General features: G+C 55.1%; 1 protein-coding gene across 2 annotated transcripts in view; it reads right to left on the reverse strand.

Annotated features, from left to right (window-relative positions):
• Nucleotides 1-952: 952 nt before the first annotated feature.
• NRBP1 (nuclear receptor binding protein 1) overlaps nt 953-22566 on the reverse strand; it is a 31218-nt gene continuing 9604 nt past the window's right edge. Inside the window, exons 4-19 of one of the 2 annotated variants that reach the window (XM_075269383.1) lie at nt 21761-21862; nt 21474-21563; nt 21351-21391; nt 20558-20652; nt 17781-17804; nt 13905-13988; nt 13731-13789; nt 13375-13473; nt 13022-13154; nt 5093-5195; nt 4917-4967; nt 4600-4735; nt 4461-4514; nt 2809-2872; nt 2637-2692; nt 953-2562 (exon numbers count right to left, since the gene is read on the reverse strand). In XM_075269383.1, coding sequence (XP_075125484.1) covers nt 2464-2562; nt 2637-2692; nt 2809-2872; nt 4461-4514; nt 4600-4735; nt 4917-4967; nt 5093-5195; nt 13022-13154; nt 13375-13473; nt 13731-13789; nt 13905-13988; nt 17781-17804; nt 20558-20652; nt 21351-21391; nt 21474-21563; nt 21761-21862 — 1290 coding nt within the window. In that variant the 3' untranslated portion in view covers nt 953-2463. The remainder of the gene's footprint in view (nt 2563-2636; nt 2693-2808; nt 2873-4460; nt 4515-4599; nt 4736-4916; nt 4968-5092; nt 5196-13021; nt 13155-13374; nt 13474-13730; nt 13790-13904; nt 13989-17780; nt 17805-20557; nt 20653-21350; nt 21392-21473; nt 21564-21760; nt 21863-22566) is intronic. The other variant, XM_075269384.1, reaches the window with a different exon arrangement.

Raw genomic sequence — 22566 nt, forward strand, 5'->3', positions numbered from 1 at the left:
CTTCCCCCACTTACAGGACCTATCAGCACCATCTCCCCACCCGCCTTTATCCCGGACCCATCAGCACCATCTCCCCACCCGCCTTTATCTCAGAACCATCCCCACCATCTCCCCACCCGCCTTTATCCCGGAGCCATCACCACCATCTCCCCACCCGCCTTTATCCCGCAGCCATCCCCACCATCTCCCCACCCGCCTTTATCCCGGAGCCATCCCCACCATCTCCCCACCCGCCTTTATCCCGGAGCCATCCCCACCATCTCCCCACCCGCCTTTATCCCGGAGCCATCCCCACCATCTCCCCACCCGCCTTTATCCCGGAGCCATCCCCACCATCTCCCCACCCGCCTTTATCCCGGAGCCATCCCCACCATCTCCCCACCCGCCTTTATCCCAGAGCCATCCCCACCATCTCCCCACCCGCCTTTATCCCGGAGCCATCACCACCATCTCCCCACCCGCCTTTATCTCGGAGCCATCACCACCATCTCCCCACCCGCCTTTATCTCAGAGTCATCCCCACCATCTCCCCACCCGCCTTTATCTCAGAGCCATCCCCACCATCTCCCCACCCGCCTTTATCTCAGAGCCATCACCACCACCATCTCCCCACCCGCCTTTATCTCAGAGCCATCACCACCATCTCCCCACCCGCCTTTATCTCAGAGCCATCACCACCATCTCCCCACCCGCCTTTATCTCAGAGCCATCACCACCACCATCTCCCCACCCGCCTTTATCTCAGAGCCATCACCACCATCTCCCCACCCGCCTTTATCTCAGAGCCATCACCACCATCTCCCCACCCGCCTTTATCTCAGAGCCATCACCACCACCATCTCCCCACCCGCCTTTATCTCAGAGCCATCACCACCATCTCCCCACCCGCCTTTATCTCAGAGCCATCCCCACCATCTTCCGCTTTTCACCTCTACAAGACATTGCAGTTAAATACAACAAAACTTCAAGTTTATTTACAGGGGAAAAAAAAAAAACTAAAAAGTTATTAGTTACAAATAAAAATGACGTCACATAGAAATACAGGTTAGGTTCATGGTGTGCAAAGCTATAGAGCGCCGTCTCCACCCTCACAGTATGGCTAAACTAGTATCCAGCACAAAGCAGTTACTACAGACCATGTGACAGCTGTCACTCACGTGTGCCTTCTCTACAGTCCTCCTGACACCCGGACCATCGAGTGGCCAACACCGTCCTCCCGAGAGAAGAGACAACCTCCTCACAGCGGTCGTGTCCCCAATAACAAGGTCTTAGCCACATGTACGGCTGCAGAGACACCACCTTCCCGCACAGCTGTCGGTCGCTCAATGACCAATGAAGATTCATCAGCCGGCAATAGAACACAAGGGCACAAAGCTGGACCAGTCACGGCTGTAAACACTACACAGGAAGCTGCAGCTCGAGCACTAGGAGGCGCCATCCAGTGACAGCTACTCAGGGTCTGGATGAAAAGCATGACAAGGCAGGCAGGAAGCCATGGTCCCCCCTCCGCTACTGTGCAACGCTTCCCCTCAATATAGCAAGATATGATTGTCCCATCACCCACCGATACAGGGCAGCCCCGACATGATGCACTCACCCATCGCTTACTCAGACACCACCACCCTGTGACCCCCACCCTAAATCCACAAGGGTGCGCCATCAGACTATTACTGTTGTGTAAACCGTATGTGGAGCACTGATGTATGGCCAGGTCAATCCAGACACCAAAGTCACAGGACTATTGACCTCTGCGTCCAGCCAGGACAGGCCAAAAACCGAGGTCACCCTACGATCAACATCCGAGTCCAACCAGGACAAGCCACAGACCATAGTCACTCTACTGTCGACCTCTACGTCCAGCCAGCACAGGACACAAACCGTCGTCATGTCATTACGGACCGCTGCGCCTAGCCAGGACAGGCCACAGACCATAGTCATGCTACTGCCGACCTCTGTGTCCATCCAGGACAATCCAGAGACTCCATTCTCACTACCACCAACCTGTGACTCCAGCCAGTGCAGACCAGAGACCTTAGTCATGGTACTAGTGACTAGTGTGTCCGGCCAGGACCGTTCTGAGATCGCAGTCGCGCCATCTATCTCAGTGCCTGACCGGACCACAGTCAAACTACCATCTTCCAATATTGTCCAGAAAGTGCAGAAACTCGGCTGTGAATTTCCGTTCCTGCCATCAGACCACCACCGACCTCTAGGTCCAGCCAGAAATCTCCAGAGCCTGCAGGCACACAGACGTGTGCACCGGGCCAGGACAGTCCAGAGGTGGCAGGCAGACCGCTGCCACTGACATCCGCTGTCCCTTATGATGAATGAGTCGGGTGTGTTATCTTCCTGCGTCCTGCACTCATCATGGCGGCAGGGAAGTAGAAATGTAGACAGAGGAGGATGGACGTCCGGCTGCAGAGCGGTTTGGGTAACGGTCCAGCTTGCAGATGCTAATAATTGCTATGAGGACACCGTAACCGCCATCATGTTACCGTTCCGAGCGTAAATGTATTTATTGAAAGCTTCTTCAAGTAAAGTCGTAAGTCGGCTCTGGTCGGCCTGAAAGGTGAAGAGAAGATTAGCGCCAGGAACGTCACACGGCCATGTCCTGACTATCGACACAAGGTCCTCACCTCACTGACGAAGCCCAGTTGTACCAGCTCCACCGCCAGATCCGGGATGTTCTCATCTACAGAGAAAAAGAGGTCAAAATGTGAGGAACACCGCCTAGCCCTGACAACACTGGAGACCCCGACCACGCTGGAGACCCCCGACCACGCTGGAGACCTTGCAGCAGATACTTACTGGGTAATACGTCACAGCTTAAGTGTCTGTTCAGCTTGTCCTCCAGCTTCAGTAATAAGGTCACCTAAAGAGTAAAACAAGACTGTCACTGACTATGAAAGAGCAGAGAAGAGGAGGAAGCGGGAAGCCACGCAGAGAGAGGAGGAGGAAGCGGGCAGCCGCGCAGAGAGGAGGAGGAAGCGGGCAGCCGCTGAGAGAGAAGAGGAGGAAGCAGGCAACCGCGCAGAGAGAGGAGGAGGAGGAAGCGGGCAGCCGCGCAGAGAGGAGGAGGAAGCGGGCAGCCGCGCAGAGAGAAGAGGAGAAAGCGGGCAGCCGCGCAGAGAGAGGAGGAGGAGGAGGAAGCGGGCAGCCGCGCAGAGAGAGGAGGAGGAGGAGGAAGCGGGCAGCCGCGCAGAGAAAGGAGGAGGAGGAGGAAGCGGGCAGCCGCGCAGAGAGAGAAGAAGAGGAAGCGGGCAGCCGCGCAGAGAGAGAAGAAGAGGAAGAAGACAGCCGCGCAGAGAGAGAAGAAGAGGAAGCGGGCAGCCGCGCAGAGAGAGAAGAAGAGGAAGCGGGCAGCCGCGCAGAGAGAGAAGAAGAGGAAGAAGACAGCCGCGCAGAGAGAGAAGAAGAGGAAGAAGACAGCCGCGCAGAGAGAGAAGAAGAGGAAGAAGACAGCCGCGCAGAGAGAGAAGAAGAGGAAGCGGGCAGCCGCGCAGAGAGAGAAGAAGAGGAAGAAGACAGCCGCGCAGAGAGAGAAGAAGAGGAAGAAGACAGCCGCGCAGAGAGAGAAGAAGAGGAAGAAGACAGCCGCGCAGAGAGAGAAGAGGAGGAAGCGGGCAGCCGCGCAGAGAGAGAGGAAGAGGAAGAAGACAGCCGCGCAGAGAGAGAAGAGGAGGAAGAAGACAGCCGCGCAGAGAGAGAAGAGGAGGAAGCGGGCAGCCGCGCAGAGAGAGAGGAAGAGGAAGAAGACAGCCGTGCAGAGAGAGAAGAGGAGGAAGCAAGCAGCCGCGCAGAGAGAGAGGAAGAGGAAGAAGACAGCCGCGCAGAGAGAGAGGAAGAGGAAGAAGACAGCCGCGCAGAGAGAGAGGAAGAGGAAGAAGACAGCCGCGCAGAGAGAGAGGAAGAGGAAGAAGACAGCCGCGCAGAGAGAGAGGAAGAGGAAGAAGACAGCCGCGCAGAGAGAAGAAGAGGAAGAAGACAGACGCGCAGAGAGAGAGGAAGTGGAAGAAGACAGCCGCGCAGAGAGAGAGGAAGAGGAAGAAGACAGCCGCGCAGAGAGAGAAGAGGAGCGGGTAGTCGTGCAGAGAGAGCGAGAGGAGGAGGAGGAAGCAGGCAGTCGCGGAGAACACAGTGCGAGTAGCAAAATAGTGAGATTGATTCATGAGAGGAGGCTGAGGGCAGTAGTATATAATAGTGAAGATTATGAGAGGAGCCGGGGATGGTAAGATAGAACGGTTGAGGGCAGTAGTATATAGCGTTAGAGACAATAAGAGGACGAGCATGGGCAGGAGGAGACATAGACAATGACAATAGCTGGAGGGGCAGGATGGAGAGGTTGGGGGCAGTAGTACATAGAGGTGTGGACAACAAGGGCAGGCTGGTAAGTGATAGTGAAGTCAATGAGAGGCGTCTGGGGCCTGTATACGGCAGACATTGTACAGATGGAGTCTTACATGGTGCTTGGCTCCTTCATCCACAGGCTCGATGTTGCACTGCATCTGCACCACCTGCACAACACACAAGCAGAAAGGGTGTGAGCTTTGCGGACCAGGGCATGGACCCATCTACAACTCTATAAAGCCTAAGACTTGCCTTCCGTGTCTCCAACTCAGCTGGTTCGGGAGTTGGGGTCTTCACAGAAGGAGGGACGACGGGGGATTTAACCACTTCCTGCTGCGGCTGCTGAGGACGAGGAATTCCAAATGCAGTCAAGGGGTAAATGCCATTTCTACAGAATAGGAAATAAAGCTGTGACCTACTACAACACCCAGCAGGCTGTCCCATGGATAGACTCTTCCAGTCTTCACTGTCCGCTGTGCCCAACCCCCACCTGCTTGTCCTACAGAAATCTTCCATCTCCTATAAGGCACATAACCCCCCTCCCCTCCCCCCCACTCCTCTGCACGTACCTGACGTCTTCTAGAAACTTGTCCAGCTCCAGAGCCGGTGACTGCGAGAACCTGAGAATTACAGAGAACGTTTACTCCTCCGCACATCACACTATATATATATATATATATATATATATATATATATATATATATATATATATATATCAGCCAATGCACAGACCACGAAGACTCACATCATGTGCACGCCAACCCGGTCCACGTGCGTAATCTCTGCTAAGACAGCGCTCATGTCCCGATTCTTGGTCATCTCTTCTAAGGCGTTTTCTGGAATCATATCTGTAGAAGAAGAAGAGGTGTCAGATATGAGGACCACAGAAGCACAGCTCGTAGGTACAGCAAGAGGAGGAGGAGACCCTAGCACAGCTCACAGGTACAGGAGGAGGAGGAGACCCTAGCACAGCTCGTAGGTACAGCAAGAGGAGGAGGAGACCCTAGCACAGCTCACAGGTACAGGAGGAGGAGGAGACCCTAGCACAGCTCACAGGTACAGGAGGAGGAGGAGACCCTAGCACAGCTCACAGGTACAGGAGGAGGAGGAGACCCTAGCACAGCTCGCAGGTACAGCAGGAGGAGGAGACCCTAGCACAGCTCGTAGGTACAGCAAGAGGAGGAGGAGACCCTAGCACAGCTCACAGGTACAGGAGGAGGAGGAGACCCTAGCACAGCTCGCAGGTACAGGAGGAGGAGACCCTAGCACAGCTCACAGGTACAGGAGGAGGAGGAGACCCTAGCACAGCTCGTAGGTACAGGAGGAGGAGGAGACCCTAGCACAGCTCACAGGTACAGGAGGAGGAGACCCTAGCACAGCTCACAGGTACAGGAGGAGGAGGAGACCCTAGCACAGCTCGTAGGTACAGCAAGAGGAGGAGGAGACCCTAGCACAGCTCACAGGTACAGGAGGAGGAGGAGACCCTAGCACAGCTCACAGGTACAGGAGGAGGAGGAGACCCTAGCACAGCTCACAGGTACAGGAGGAGGAGGAGACCCTAGCACAGCTCGCAGGTACAGCAGGAGGAGGAGACCCTAGCACAGCTCGTAGGTACAGCAAGAGGAGGAGGAGACCCTAGCACAGCTCACAGGTACAGGAGGAGGAGGAGACCCTAGCACAGCTCGTAGGTACAGCAAGAGGAGGAGGAGACCCTAGCACAGCTCACAGGTACAGGAGGAGGAGACCCTAGCACAGCTCACAGGTACAGGAGGAGGAGGAGACCCTAGCACAGCTCACAGGTACAGGAGGAGGAGGAGACCCTAGCACAGCTCGCAGGTACAGCAGGAGGAGGAGACCCTAGCACAGCTCGTAGGTACAGCAAGAGGAGGAGGAGACCCTAGCACAGCTCGCAGGTACAGGAGGAGGAGACCCTAGCACAGCTCACAGGTACAGGAGGAGGAGGAGACCCTAGCACAGCTCGTAGGTACAGGAGGAGGAGGAGACCCTAGCACAGCTCGTAGGTACAGCAAGAGGAGGAGGAGACCCTAGCACAGCTCGCAGGTACAGGAGGAGGAGGAGGAGACCCTAGCACAGCTCGTAGGTACAGGAGGAGGAGACCCTAGAACAGCTCGTAGGTACAGCAAGAGGAGGAGGAGACCCAAGCACAGCTCACAGGTACAGGAGGAGGAGGAGACCCTAGCACAGCTCGTAGGTACAGGAGGAGGAGGAGACCCTAGCACAGCTCGTAGGTACAGCAAGAGGAGGAGGAGACCCTAGCACAGCTCGCAGGTACAGGAGGAGGAGGAGACCCTAGCACAGCTCGCAGGTACAGCAGGAGGAGGAGACCCTAGCACAGCTCGCAGGTACAGCAAGAGGAGGAGACCCTAGCACAGCTCGCAGGTACAGGAGGAGGAGGAGACCCTAGCACAGCTCGCAGGTAAAGGAGGAGGAGACCCTAGCACAGCTCGCAGGTACAGCAAGAGGAGGAGGAGACCCTAGCACAGCTCACAGGTACAGGAGGAGGAGGAGACCCTAGCACAGCTGGCAGGTACAGGAGGAGGAGGAGGAGACCCTAGCACAGCTGGCAGGTACAGGAGGAGGAAACCCTAGCACAGCTCGTAGGTACAGCAGGAGGAGGAGACCCTAGCACAGCTCGTAGGTACAGGAGGAGGAGGAGACCCTAGCACAGCTGGCAGGTACAGGAGGAGGAGGAGGAGACCCTAGCACAGCTCACAGGTACAGGAGGAGGAGGAGATCCTAGCACAGCTCGTAGGTACAGCAGGAGGAGGAGACCCTAGCACAGCTCGTAGGTACAGGAGGAGGAGGAGACCCTAGCACAGCTCACAGGTACAGGAGGAGGAGACCCTAGCACAGCTCGTAGGTACAGGAGGAGGAGGAGACCCTAGCACAGCTCACAGGTACAGCAAGAGGAGGAGGAGACCCTAGCACAGCTCACAGGTACAGCAGGAGGAGGAGACCCTAGCACAGCTCGCAGGTACAGGAGCAGGAGACCCTAGCACAGCTCGCAGGTACAGCAGGAGGAGAAGACCCTAGCACAGCTCGCAGGTACAGGAGCAGGAGACCCTAGCACAGCTCGCAGGTACAGGAGGAGAAGACCCTAGCACAGCTCGCAGGTACAGGAGGAGGAGACCCTAGCACAGCTCACAGGTACAGGAGGAGGAGACCCTAGCACAGCTCGTAGGTACAGCAAGAGGAGGAGGAGACCCTAGCACAGCTCGCAGGTACAGCAGGAGGAGGAGACCCTAGCACAGCTCACAGGTACAGCAAGAGGAGGAGGAGACCCTAGCACAGCTCGTAGGTACAGGAGGAGGAGGAGACCCTAGCACAGCTCACAGGTACAGGAGGAGGAGACCCTAGCACAGCTCGTAGGTACAGGAGGAGGAGACCCTAGCACAGCTCACAGGTACAGCAGGAGGAGGAGACCCTAGCACAGCTCGCAGGTACAGCAAGAGGAGGAGACCCTAGCACAGCTAGCAGGTACAGCAGGAGGAGGAGACCCTAGCACAGCTCGCAGGTACAGCAAGAGGAGGAGACCCTAGCACAGCTCGCAGGTACAGCAGGAGGAGGAGACCCCAGCACAGCTAGCAGGTACAGCAGGAGGAGGAGACCCTAGCACAGCTCACAGGTACAGGAGGAGGAGGAGACCCTAGCACAGCTCACAGGTACAGCAGGAGGAGGAGACCCTAGCACAGCTCGCAGGTACAGCAGGAGGAGGAGACCCTAGCACAGCTCACAGGTACAGCAAAAGGAGGAGGAGACCCTAGCACAGCTCGCAGGTACAGGAGGAGGAGACCCTAGCACAGCTCGCAGGTACAGCAGGAGGAGGAGACCCTAGCACAGCTCACAGGTACAGCAAGAGGAGGAGGAGACCCTAGCACAGCTCGCAGGTACAGGAGGAGGAGACCCTAGCACAGCTCGCAGGTACAGCAGGAGGAGGAGACCCTAGCACAGCTCGCAGGTACAGCAAGAGGAGGAGACCCTAGCACAGCTCACAGGTACAGCAGGAGGAGGAGACCCTAGCACAGCTCGCAGGTACAGCAGGAGGAGAAGACCCTAGCACAGCTCACAGGTACAGGAGGAGGAGACCCTAGCACAGCTCGCAGGTACAGCAAGAGGAGGAGGAGACCCTAGCACAGCTCGCAGGTACAGCAGGAGGAGAAGACCCTAGCACAGCTCACAGGTACAGGAGGAGGAGGAGGAGACCCTAGCACAGCTCGCAGGTACAGCAAGAGGAGGAGGAGACCCTAGCACAGCTCGCAGGTACAGCAGGAGGAGGAGACCCTAGCACAGCTCACAGGTACAGGAGGAGGAGACCCTAGCACAGCTCACAGGTACAGCAGGAGGAGGAGACCCTAGCACAGCTCACAGGTACAGCAAGAGGAGGAGGAGACCCTAGCACAGCTCGCAGGTACAGCAGGAGGAGGAGACCCTAGCACAGCTCACAGGTACAGCAAGAGGAGGAGGAGACCCTAGCACAGCTCGCAGGTACAGGAGGAGGAGACCCTAGCACAGCTCGCAGGTACAGCAAGAGGAGGAGGAGACCCTAGCACAGCTCACAGGTACAGCAGGAGGAGGAGACCCTAGCACAGCTCACAGGTACAGCAGGAGGAGGAGACCCTAGCACAGCTCACAGGTACAGCAGGAGGAGGAGACCCTAGCACAGCTCGCAGGTACAGCAGGAGGAGGAGACCCTAGCACAGCTCGCAGGTACAGGAGGAGAAGACCCTAGAACAGCTCGCAGGTACAGCAGGAGGAGGAGACCCTAGCACAGCTCGCAGGTACAGGAGGAGAAGACCCTAGCACAGCTCGCAGGTACAGCAGGAGGAGGAGACCCTAGCACAGCTCACAGGTACAGCAGGAGGAGGAGACCCTAGCACAGCTCACAGGTACAGCAGGAGGAGGAGACCCTAGCACAGCTCGCAGGTACAGCAGGAGGAGGAGACCCTAGCACAGCTCGCAGGTACAGCAGGAGGAGGAGACCCTAGAACAGCTCGCAGGTACAGGAGGAGGAGGAGACCCTAGCACAGCTCGCAGGTACAGGAGGAGGAGACCCTAGCACAGCTCGCAGGTACAGGAGGAGAAGACCCTAGCACAGCTCGCAGGTACAGCAGGAGGAGGAGACCCTAGCACAGCTCACAGGTACAGGAGAAGGAGGAGACCCTAGCACAGCTCACAGGTACAGCAGGAGGAGGAGACCCTAGCACAGCTCGCAGGTACAGGAGGAGGAGGAGACCCTAGCACAGCTCACAGGTACAGGAGGAGGAGGAGACCCTAGCACAGCTCACAGGTACAGCAAGAGGAGGAGGAGACCCTAGCACAGCTCGCAGGTACAGGAGCAGGAGACCCTAGCACAGCTCGCAGGTACAGGAGGAGAAGACCCTAGCACAGCTCGTAGGTACAGGAGGAGGAGGAGACCCTAGCACAGCTCACAGGTACAGCAGGAGGAGGAGACCCTAGCACAGCTCGCAGGTACAGGAGGAGGAGGAGACCCTAGCACAGCTCACAGGTACAGGAGGAGGAGGAGACCCTAGCACAGCTCACAGGTACAGCAAGAGGAGGAGGAGACCCTAGCACAGCTGGCAGGTACAGGAGCAGGAGACCCTAGCACAGCTCGCAGGTACAGGAGGAGAAGACCCTAGCACAGCTCGCAGGTACAGGAGGAGGAGACCCTAGCACAGCTGGCAGGTACAGGAGGAGGAGGAGGAGACCCTAGCACAGCTGGCAGGTACAGGAGGAGGAGACCCTAGCACAGCTCGCAGGTACAGCAGGAGGAGGAGACCCTAGCACAGCTCGCAGGTACAGCAGGAGGAGGAGACCCTAGCACAGCTCGCAGGTACAGCAAGAGGAGGAGACCCTAGCACAGCTCACAGGTACAGCAGGAGGAGGAGACCCTAGCACAGCTCGCAGGTACAGGAGGAGAAGACCCTAGCACAGCTCGCAGGTACAGGAGGAGGAGACCCTAGCACAGCTCGCAGGTACAGGAGGAGAAGACCCTAGAACAGCTCGCAGGTACAGCAGGAGGAGGAGACCCTAGCACAGCTCGCAGGTACAGCAGGAGGAGGAGACCCTAGAACAGCTCGCAGGTACAGGAGGAGAAGACCCTAGCACAGCTCGCAGGTACAGCAAGAGGAGGAGGAGACCCTAGCACAGCTCACAGGTACAGGAGAAGGAGAAGACCCTAGCACAGCTCGCAGGTACAGCAGGAGGAGGAGACCCTAGCACAGCTCACAGGTACAGCAGGAGGAGGAGACCCTAGCACAGCTCACAGGTACAGCAGGAGGAGGAGACCCTAGCACAGCTCGCAGGTACAGCAGGAGGAGGAGACCCTAGCACAGCTCGCAGGTACAGCAGGAGGAGGAGACCCTAGAACAGCTCGCAGGTACAGGAGGAGGAGGAGACCCTAGCACAGCTCGCAGGTACAGGAGGAGGAGACCCTAGCACAGCTCGCAGGTACAGGAGGAGAAGACCCTAGCACAGCTCGCAGGTACAGCAGGAGGAGGAGACCCTAGCACAGCTCACAGGTACAGGAGAAGGAGGAGACCCTAGCACAGCTCACAGGTACAGCAGGAGGAGGAGACCCTAGCACAGCTCGCAGGTACAGGAGGAGGAGGAGACCCTAGCACAGCTCACAGGTACAGGAGGAGGAGGAGACCCTAGCACAGCTCACAGGTACAGCAAGAGGAGGAGGAGACCCTAGCACAGCTCGCAGGTACAGGAGCAGGAGACCCTAGCACAGCTCGCAGGTACAGGAGGAGAAGACCCTAGCACAGCTCGTAGGTACAGGAGGAGGAGGAGACCCTAGCACAGCTCACAGGTACAGCAGGAGGAGGAGACCCTAGCACAGCTCGCAGGTACAGGAGGAGGAGGAGACCCTAGCACAGCTCACAGGTACAGGAGGAGGAGGAGACCCTAGCACAGCTCACAGGTACAGCAAGAGGAGGAGGAGACCCTAGCACAGCTCGCAGGTACAGGAGCAGGAGACCCTAGCACAGCTCGCAGGTACAGGAGGAGAAGACCCTAGCACAGCTCGCAGGTACAGGAGGAGGAGACCCTAGCACAGCTGGCAGGTACAGGAGGAGGAGGAGGAGACCCTAGCACAGCTGGCAGGTACAGGAGGAGGAGACCCTAGCACAGCTCGCAGGTACAGCAGGAGGAGGAGACCCTAGCACAGCTCGCAGGTACAGCAGGAGGAGGAGACCCTAGCACAGCTCGCAGGTACAGCAAGAGGAGGAGACCCTAGCACAGCTCACAGGTACAGCAGGAGGAGGAGACCCTAGCACAGCTCACAGGTACAGCAGGAGGAGGAGACCCTAGCACAGCTCGCAGGTACAGGAGGAGAAGACCCTAGCACAGCTCGCAGGTACAGGAGGAGAAGACCCTAGCACAGCTGGCAGGTACAGCAAGAGGAGGAGACCCTAGCACAGCTCACAGGTACAGCAGGAGGAGGAGACCCTAGCACAGCTCGCAGGTACAGGAGGAGAAGACCCTAGCACAGCTCGCAGGTACAGGAGGAGGAGACCCTAGCACAGCTCGCAGGTACAGGAGGAGAAGACCCTAGAACAGCTCGCAGGTACAGCAGGAGGAGGAGACCCTAGCACAGCTCGCAGGTACAGGAGGAGAAGACCCTAGCACAGCTCGCAGGTACAGCAGGAGGAGGAGACCCTAGCACAGCTCACAGGTACAGCAGGAGGAGGAGACCCTAGCACAGCTCGCAGGTACAGCAGGAGGAGGAGACCCTAGCACAGCTCGCAGGTACAGCAGGAGGAGGAGACCCTAGAACAGCTCGCAGGTACAGGAGGAGGAGGAGACCCTAGCACAGCTCGCAGGTACAGCAGGAGGAGGAGACCCTAGAACAGCTCGCAGGTACAGGAGGAGAAGACCCTAGCACAGCTCGCAGGTACAGCAAGAGGAGGAGGAGACCCTAGCACAGCTCACAGGTACAGGAGAAGGAGGAGACCCTAGCACAGCTCACAGGTACAGGAGGAGGAGGAGGAGACCCTAGCACAGCTCGCAGGTACAGGAGGAGGAGGAGGAGACCCTAGCACAGCTCACAGGTACAGGAGGAGGAGGAGACCCTAGCACAGCTGGCAGGTACAGGAGGAGGAGGAGGAGACCCTAGCACAGCTGGCAGGTACAGGAGGAGGAGACCCTAGCACAGCTCGCAGGTACAGCAGGAGGAGGAGACCCTAGCACAGCTCGCAGGTACAGCAGGAGGAGGAGACCCTAGCACAGCTCGCAGATACAGGAGGAGGAGACCCTAGCACAGCTCGCAGGTACAGCAGGAGGAGGAGACCCTAGCACAGCTCGCAGGTACAGGAGGAGGAGGAGACCCTAGCACAGCTCACAGGTACAGCAGGAGGAGGAGACCCTAGCACAGCTCACAGGTACAGCAGGAGGAGGAGACCCTAGCACAGCTCGCAGGTACAGCAGGAGGAGGAGACCCTAGCACAGCTCGCAGGTACAGCAGGAGGAGGAGACCCTAGCACAGCTTGCAGGTACAGGAGGAGGAGACCCTAGCACAGCTCGCAGGTACAGCAGGAGGAGGAGACCCTAGCACAGCTTGCAGGTACAGCAGGAGGAGGAGACCCTAGCACAGCTTGCAGGTACAGCAGGAGGAGGAGACCCTAGCACAGCTCGCAGATACAATACTCACGCTGATGAGACACAATACAGTGAGCTGCCAGTAACTTCAAAGATGGCACCTCAAACAAAGCCTGGTGGAAGAGCAGCTCCCGGGCGGTGGGGCGTTTACTGGGGTCCATCTCCAGGCACTTCTGGATGAACTCCTACCGTGGAGACATAATATTAGGGGAGTTCACAGCCCAGACATGGAGTCTACCACCATACAACTACTATAAGGAGGGATCACATACTATCAGCCATCTCGGAGACTGGCAGAGGAGACCAACGCAGTGCCCCCTACAATAATACACTCCCCCCACAGTGATATTTTTCCCTACAGGAGGAGGACCTGGGGGTTTGGGGGTCACACATGAGGACACTCACCCTCTGCAGAGGATCCTCCAGGAACTGGATTGCATTGTTTATCGCTTCCTGGGGTACAAACGAGGACTCTCCGTTCCCCTGGATCTCCAGAACCGCCATCTGCATATACAAGGACAGCAGTTACTATTATGGCCACACCAGAGATCATCTCCATGCAATCATCGATCCTCACATCCTCCATGAGATGACGCAGGACACCGCTGCCTCCGGTCACTCCCATGACTTGGATTTTGTGCTTCTGTATCTTCTGAGTGACTACACCTACAAGGCCTCTCCATGTAATGCAGCCTGAGAAGGCAGAAACTAAACAACCCCAATATCATCATGTACGTGTGCGCCCCCCTCTGTCATCTCACCTCTAGGGCGCACATCCCAAAAGAGTAGATGTCCACAGCGGTGGTCACATTCGTCACCTCTGAAACAGAAGAGACATTAGTCATGGTTGGATCACGACACCTCAGAACCAGAAGCCGGGAGGGGACACAGGACACAACATCTCACATCCCGCCACGTACACAAGGGGCATTTACCTCCATACTCCGGGGCAAAGAAATGCAGGTTCTTCTGCTCCTCCCGACACGTCTTCACATGGTTGTTGATGGTATCTGGGGCCACTGGAGAAAGGAACAAAGCTGCTCAGATACAACTCACAACCGGCAGAGCTACAAGAGTAAAGCAACTTCATCTACAGTAAAGCGAGAACCTGCAGGAGAAAACACACCGCGACCGATACCGAAATCCTCACTACCCACTGCAGTCATCACAGCAACCAGAGAGGAGAAGAAGAGCCCACCAACATACATGATCCCCGCTAGAGAAAGAGTCTATGGACAATAGTAAGGAACCCCAAGAGATTTATGGATGGTGGAGCTTAGCGGTCTGGAACACTGATATGTTGAGAAGAACGTGTGCATTGCCCTATGTGATCAGAAGAGACCAAGTGTGGGAGATATGGGAGAACTGAATGACCACTAGAGTCACATGAAGATCATTCATGGTCAATGAGGTCTGAGGCAACCAAGTGTCACCATCATGGAGATGTGGGAGCAATAAATGGTTACAGGAAGATCATCTGCGGTTATCATAGCTATGAGGCGACCAAGTATGATCATCATGGAGATGTGGGAGCCCTAAATGGTAAAAGAAGTCCTATGAGGACCATCTGAGGTTATCCTGAATGATCATCCTACACACCTGGCAGCCATGAATAGTCACTCAAGTGCAGTCATCACGAGAAGATAAAGGAGACCTTAGAGATCATGGAAGTGATATGAAGACCATTTATGGCAAATTGGGGTGCAAGATGGACATGAGAGGGATGAATGGTCACTGAAGTCACATGAAGACTATTAATGATCATCATGGAGATGTGGAATGGTCAATGAAGTTATGTTCAATATCGTGGTCATCATGGTGATGATGTGACAGGTCTTCATAGACACACCTGAGCCCCGAATAGACACCGAAGTAATGTGAAGGTACTTGTGGTTATTGGTCAAGTTATGATGGACAACAGGGGTGACCTCAATCCGACTGCACTCGTGGAGGGACATCAGACTACAGGAGCGGGGCTGACCTCAATCCGAGGAACAAGAAGCCAGAAACTCTCCACCACAGGACATGGCTCGAAGACCACCCCAGGCTCACCAGCCCCTGAACATAAACCTTCACCAATCTCAGTAATAGGAAAATGCTTGTTCTCGTACCGTGTTAGCCAGTGGGTACGAAATATAAAATCAAAAATCTTGCTAGTCTTCAGTAGTTGATCCCTATTTAATGGTTGACTAATACTGAGGACAGATTACAAGGTTTCGGCTCTCTCGGCTCAAGTAAATTTAAAAACCATTTCTGAAGTAGCATATTAGGACACATAGGCATAGAATTCCAGGAGGAAGGGGGGGGGGATATTAGTAATTGGTAGAAACAATGTAAACACTTCCAGGTTCTTATCAGATCTCAGGGTCTCAGGTCAGTGATTTCTGTAAGATGCCATAAACCCATGTGACAGATTTAAACCCTCTATCCAACCAAGAACAATTGATAACCAAATCACCAGAGCCACCAAAATACCAAGATTGGATTTATTAAGATACAATACCAAACAGGAGAACAATCGGGTGCCCCTGGTCGTCACATATAACCCCCACCTGGAGACGCTGAGAGGAATCACACGCAAACTACATCCACTACTGCAAAAAGACAACCGTCTAACATCCATATTCCCAGATCCCCCTCTCCTGTGCTACAGACAGCCACCAAACCTCAGGAATATGGTTATTAGCAGCTCACTGTCACCTCCAACAGACAAAGGAACATTCCCATGTGGACAGAAGAGGTGCAAAACCTGCCCGCACATACTGACCACTGACAGGATAGAGATACCAAACTCTAACAGGGAATATAAAATCCCAGGTACGTTCACCTGTAACACACCTAATGTAGTGTATGTAATAATATGCACCAAATGTTCCACTGATAATCTGTATGTTGGAGAGACCGGACAGCAGCTTAGAATGAGAATCAATTCCCATCGCCATACAATTAAAGAACGAAGACTGGACCTTCCCGTATCAAAACATTTCTGCAATGAGGATCATAATATGACTGATCACATGAAAATTTTGGTTTTAAGAGGGAATTTTAAATTAAAGAAAGAACGACAGATTTATGAGTATAAACTTAGGGGGGCTAAATCTGTCACATGGGTTTATGTCATCTTACAGAAATCACTGACCTGAGACCTGATAAGAACCTGGAAGTGTTTACATTGTCTCTACCAATTACTAATAACCCCCCCCCCTGTAATTCTATCCCTATGTGTCTCTTTGTACATAAATCTGCTCCTTCAGAAATGGTTACTTGAGAAAGGAGCCGAGAGATCCGAAACGTTGTAATCTGTCCTCATTATTAGTCAGCCATCAAAAAGGGATCAACTACTGAAGACTAGCAAGATTTTTGTTTGTTCAGTCTCAGTAATACAGATAATAGAGCTCGCTCGTTCCTGGGCGGACAGGAGATAAGAAGCGACCTCTACCCTACACCATTACCCTCCTGGCTGGGGCAGAGACGTCCCCGTCACATGGGCTGTGCCTCGTCATTCTGTTCTATGTGACTCCTGACCAAACACTTCAGACTAGAGAAGACATCGCCTGTGACTGGGGAACCTCGGAGAACACAGGTTGGTGCAAAGAACCAAAAAACTTCTGCCTCAATGTTACACGGACGCCCAGCGAGGGTGTCTGAGAACTGAAGCTTTACTGTCCGAGGTCAGATAAGGATGGGAGAAGACAGTGGACTATGGTAAGGCTGGTGACCCGGGTGTCAGAAGACATTGTGACACAGGGCTGTGACCTGCCACCAGGACTTCACCCCCCCAAGATGTTGTCTTAGACCTCCTCCCAATCTCCGATCAGGTGTCTGAGGACTTCCCACCCCAACCAGGACACCTCCACAACCAGCCATATCTCAGGTGATCCTCAAGACTCCAGTACAGGAGAACATCACATCATCCTACAGCGAGGGTCACCGAGCAATATCCAGAACTCATCACGTGATCTAGATCCATCCCATTCCCCATGTTTATCCTGTACCCTCACCATCTGTCCTTTACTTGTCTGCCGCTACCCAGAAACCATCAGCAAGCAGCTGCTGCGAGGTGTTTTACGTCCTGGTGTCCCGATAGGACTTTGCTCACTACTGGTAAGTCTTCCTTTATGTGGGTGCACAGTAACATCCAGCTGCTTGCTGATGGTTTCCAGGTGAAGATGTTTATTTTGATGGTGAAGGAGTTGACTCCACGACTTTCTAAAGGTAATCAGTAAAATCAGCGCACGACAGCAACCTGGACACCGTACAACGCGGACTCCCACGTGCCGCTACTACCGGTACCTGAGGCAGTGCCCGTGTATCTAATCCCACCCCACCCCCCACAAACCAAGCACAGAGCATCAATAAGCAAGCAGCTGAAGGAGAGCACCAGAGCCAAACCACCCCCAAACCCGGCCCGATCCTTGCAGCAGGAGGTGGAAATGCAATGAAGATGAGAAAGGGTTAAAGAAGCCATCTACAGGGGCAGGGGGACATGCACACATGGAGGGGGGGGGGGGGGCTCCTACATGCTACGGAGCTACAAGATTCAGCATCTAACAATCCAGTGGAAGCCCTGCCGAGCTCCAGATCTGCAAAGCCAGGCGGAGAGAGGGAAGGAAGAGGCGGCCTCGTTCAAGCAGTCCCACTGACCCCGGAGCTGCAATCACCCATGTAACCAGGTCTGGCAAAGGGAAATGACTGGATGGAAATGTCCCAGAATGCTGCAGGAGCGGCGTGTTACATGGGCGAGTGCTATGAGCGGAACACAGATACAATGCAACGACAGAAACATCACAGGAGCTGAAGAGTCGTCTCACCATTAGCAAAAATCCTATGAAAGACTGGTGTGGAAACAGAGCGGCCGAAGCAGGAGATAAAACGAGACAAGTCAATGAGTGGATGGAACGGCTGGGGGTGGAGGGAGCACGTCATATTATACAAGGGGTGGGGGGGACATGCAGCTTCACACACAACACACCCTGTACACGCTCCACACCATTCCCAGGGATCGCTCCACCTATATACACACACCATTCCCGGGGATCTCTCCACCTATACACACAGCATTCCCAGGGATCGCTCCACCTATACACACAGCATTCCCAGGGATTGCTCCACCTATACACACACGATTCCCGAGGATCTCTCCACCTATACACACAGCATTCCCAGGGATCTCTCCACCTATACACACAGCATTCCCAGGGATCGCTCCACCTATACACACACCATTCCCAGGGATCTCTCCACCTATACACACACCATTCCCAGGGATCTCTCCACCTATACACACACGATTCCCGAGGATCTCTCCACCTATACACACAGCATTCCCAGGGATCACTACACCTATACACACAGCATTCCCAGGGATCGCTCCACCTATACACACACGATTCCCGAGGATCTCTCCACCTATACACACAGCATTCCCAGGGATCACTACACCTATACACACACCATTCCCAGGGATCTCTCCACCTATACACACACTATTCCCAGGGATCTCTCCACCTATACACACAGCATTCCCAGGGATCGCTCCACATACACACACAGCATTCCCAGGGATCTCTCCACCTATACACACACAGCATTCCCGGGGATCGCTCCACCTATACACACACACCATTTCTGGGGCTCACTCCATCTGCACACAGCACCATTCCCAGGATCGATTCATCTGCACACACCATTCCCGGGGATCGCTCCACCTATACACACACAGCATTCCCGGGGATCGCTCCACATACACACACAGCATTCCCAGGGATCTCTCCACCTATACACACACCATTCCTGGGGATCGCTACACCTGTACACACAGCATTCCCAGGGATCACTCCACCTATACACACAGCATTCCCGAGGATCTCTCTACCTATACACACAGCATTCCCAGGGATCGCTCCACCTATACACACACCATTCCTGGGATCATTTCACCTATACACACACCATTCCCGGGGATCGCTCCACCTATACACACACAGCATTCCCAGGGATCTCTCCACCTATACACACACCATTCCTGGGGATCGCTACACCTGTACACACAGCATTCCCAGGGATCACTCCACCTATACACACAGCATTCCCAGGGATCGCTCCACCTATACACACACCATTCCTGGGATCATTTCACCTGTGCACACACCATTTCTGGGGCTCACTCCATCTGCACACAGCACCATTCCCAGGATCGATTCATCTGCACACACCATTCCTGGGGATCGCTGCGCCTGTGCACACACCATTCCTGGGAAACACTAGGCCTGCACACACCATTGTGTATGTATCATTACTGACTGATATTGCTCATGTATACAGTATATATCCTCAGTGAATATATTGTTTATATGTGTATAACAGTAATGTCAGAGGTGAGACTATTATTTCCTGCAAAACCGGACCAGACGCCCGGCTACGCCAGGTTTTTTGCTTTACGACTAGTTGTCTCTGACAAATCCATTCCGGCATGAGAGGGGACGTTGCGACTGGGCAGTGACCTCACGGCCATCTGGGGGATACACATCTTATTAAGGCAGAGATGAAACCAGTTATTCCCATCTTTCTAACATGAGGAAAGGGGGAGGGGTGCCCTGGGAGAAGACGCCCACACCATTCGCGAGGGTCTGACTGTGCACACACCATTCCTAGGGAATGTTCCACCCACAAACATGTCACTGGACGAGCCGTCCCAGGACCATCACCACTGCATATGTAGCAATGCACTACCAAGCCCATCTATAATCTGCTGAATTTCATGGAAGACCAATGTGGGCATGCTCAGTGCACGTACACAAGTCCCTATGCAGGGAGGAAAGAGAGGAGCTGTGTCCATCACCTACTGACATCTATAGGGGACTTCTGCGGCATACTGGGATAAGTCAGTGGAGATCGGATCATATTCTGCTGACTTCCATGGGGGAGTATTCTGGACATGTGTGGGGAGGGGAGGAGCTGTGCCCATCACCCACTGACCTCTAGGTTACTGTGGGCATGCTCTATGGCATATTCTTGCAATACTTTCCCCTTGAAGGGGTATTAACAATTTCTGCATATATGGGATATACAGTGCACAATGAGAAAAGAAAATGGATATTAGCATATGTGTGACCATGGTATGGTACTGTGGCATGCTGGTACACACACTCCGCACCACCACCCAGCACGCATGCACACACACACACACACACACACACACACACACACGCCATGCAGCGCCACCACACTCTACATCCTTTTCCCACACACTCCGCACCACCACCCAGCGCACGCACGCACACACACGCGCCATGCAGCGCCACCACCCAGCAGACACACACACGCCCCGTGCAGCGCCACCACACTCTACATCCTTTTCCTACACACTCCAGCCCCCGGGACAGCCGCGCACACGCTGGCAGTGCTGACACGTATGAGGTTGGAGTAGCTGAGCTTAGAGGGTGTCGGAGTCCTCGCTGCCCTACACCGCTGGGTTCTCTCCATTATTATAGCAGGTGCTGTTACTGTCTGGCGGCTGCACCCCGCTCATTGTTACTGCTGCCTGGTAGCAGCCACCGCAGAGGACGGAGCGCGGGCGGGGTCTTACCGGAGCCAATTTTGATCAGTCCGTTATGCTGAATAAAGATGGTGTCGCAGGTCAGGTTCCCGTGGATGATCGGAGGGTCACAGGAGTGGAGGTAACTGCGAGGAGAAGAGGAGAGATGAAAACAGCGAACACGTATCCATGTACGACACACAATACTACAGCCGGCGCCCTCTACACTACAGCCGGCGCCCTCTACACTACAGCCGGCGCCCTCTACACTACAGCCGGCGCCCTCTACACTACAGCCGGCGCCCTCTACACTACAGCCGGCGCCCTCTACACTACAGCCGGCGCCCTCTACACTACAGCCGGCGCCCTCTACACTACAGCCGGCGCCCTCTACACTACAGCCGGCGCCCTCTACACTACAGCCGGCGCCATCTACACTACAACCGGCGCCATCTATATTACAACCGGCGCCATCTATACTACAACCGGCGCCATCTATATTACAACCGGCGCCATCTATACTACAACCGGCGCCATCTATACTACAACCGGCACCATCTATACTACAACCGGCGCCATCTATACTACAACCGGCGCCATCTATACTACACCCGGCATCATCTATACTATAACCAGCACCATCTATGCGCCGTCCCCTACTACAGCCAGATATACCCAGTACAGAGTAGTGGAGGGTGCACAATGACCTCTGACATCTCTGGCACATTACGGGCGGGGGTCCTGTGATGTCATCCAACAATCTGAGGACCCTCCTAACAAGACCTGGACGACACCTCAAGGACAATAATCCTAAGAACTACAAGCACCACCATCACCGGCTCACCTGAGTGCGGACAGGATCTGCGTGCACCATCGCTTCCAGGCCTGTGGACACAAGAACAAGTCATGAGACGTTACGCACCGCGCGGCGGGGAGCCATTACACGTCACCGCCCCTCCCCCCTCACCTTCTCATTCATCGTCTTATGGTTCTTCTTGGTCTTTTTCAGGAACTGTTTGAGGCTTCCTGACGACATGTATTCTGTGATGAAGATCACCTATAGAGAGGAGAGTAACGGTCAGCAAAGACGGCAGGGCGCAGGGCCCACAGGGAAAGCTGGACCCATCAGTGATGGCAGACACCAAGAGTATCAACCAGAAGAAAAGAGCAACGGCCTGCCAGGAAATACAGCGAGTCTACTGTAGAGGGCGCCAGGTGGTAGCGGACCCCCGCTGCCCCCTGCGGAGGACTCACCCTCGCTCGGTTCTCCTTCACGTCCGCCCAGTACTTGTGAAACTTGACAATGTTCAGATGCTCCAACTGAATTAAGTTATCAAAGACGGCCTTCACCTTGTCCTGAAAAGAGAGGGGGTCAGCGAAGAAGGCCTGAGCCAAAGAAGATCCCCCCAACTCCACCTGCATGGACTCATTCCTGGGCCCCCCCACCCCTCTATCTCCAAGACCATCCATTCCTGAGGCCCCCCACCCCTCCATCTCCAAGACCATCCATTACTGAGGCCCCCCCACCCCTCCATCTCCAAGACCATCCATTCCTGAGGCCCCCCCACCCCTCCATCTCCAAGACCATCCATTATTGAGGCCCCCCCCCCACCCCTCCATCTCCAAGACCATCCATTACTGAGGGCCCCCCACCCCTCCATCTCCAAGACCATCCATTCCTGAGGCCCCCCACCCCTCCATCTCCAAGACTATCCATTACTGAGGCCCCCCCACCCCTCCATCTCCAAGACCATCCATTACTGAGGCCCCCCCACCCCTCCATCTCCAAGACCATCCATTACTGAGGCCCCCCCACCCCTCCATCTCCAAGACCATCCATTCCTGGGCCCCCCCACCCCTCCATCTCCAAGACCATCCATTCCTGGGCCCCCCCACCCCTCCATCTCCAAGACCATCCATTATTGAGGCCCCCCCCACCCCTGCATCTCCAAGACCATCCATTCCTGAGGGGCCCCCCACCCCTCCATCTCCAAGACCATCCATTACTGAGGCCCCCCCACCCCTCCATCTCCAAGACCATCCATTCCTGAGGCCCCCCA

This window comes from Leptodactylus fuscus, chromosome 3 (assembly GCF_031893055.1).
Source record: "Leptodactylus fuscus isolate aLepFus1 chromosome 3, aLepFus1.hap2, whole genome shotgun sequence".
NCBI classification, from domain to species: Eukaryota; Metazoa; Chordata; class Amphibia; order Anura; family Leptodactylidae; genus Leptodactylus; species Leptodactylus fuscus.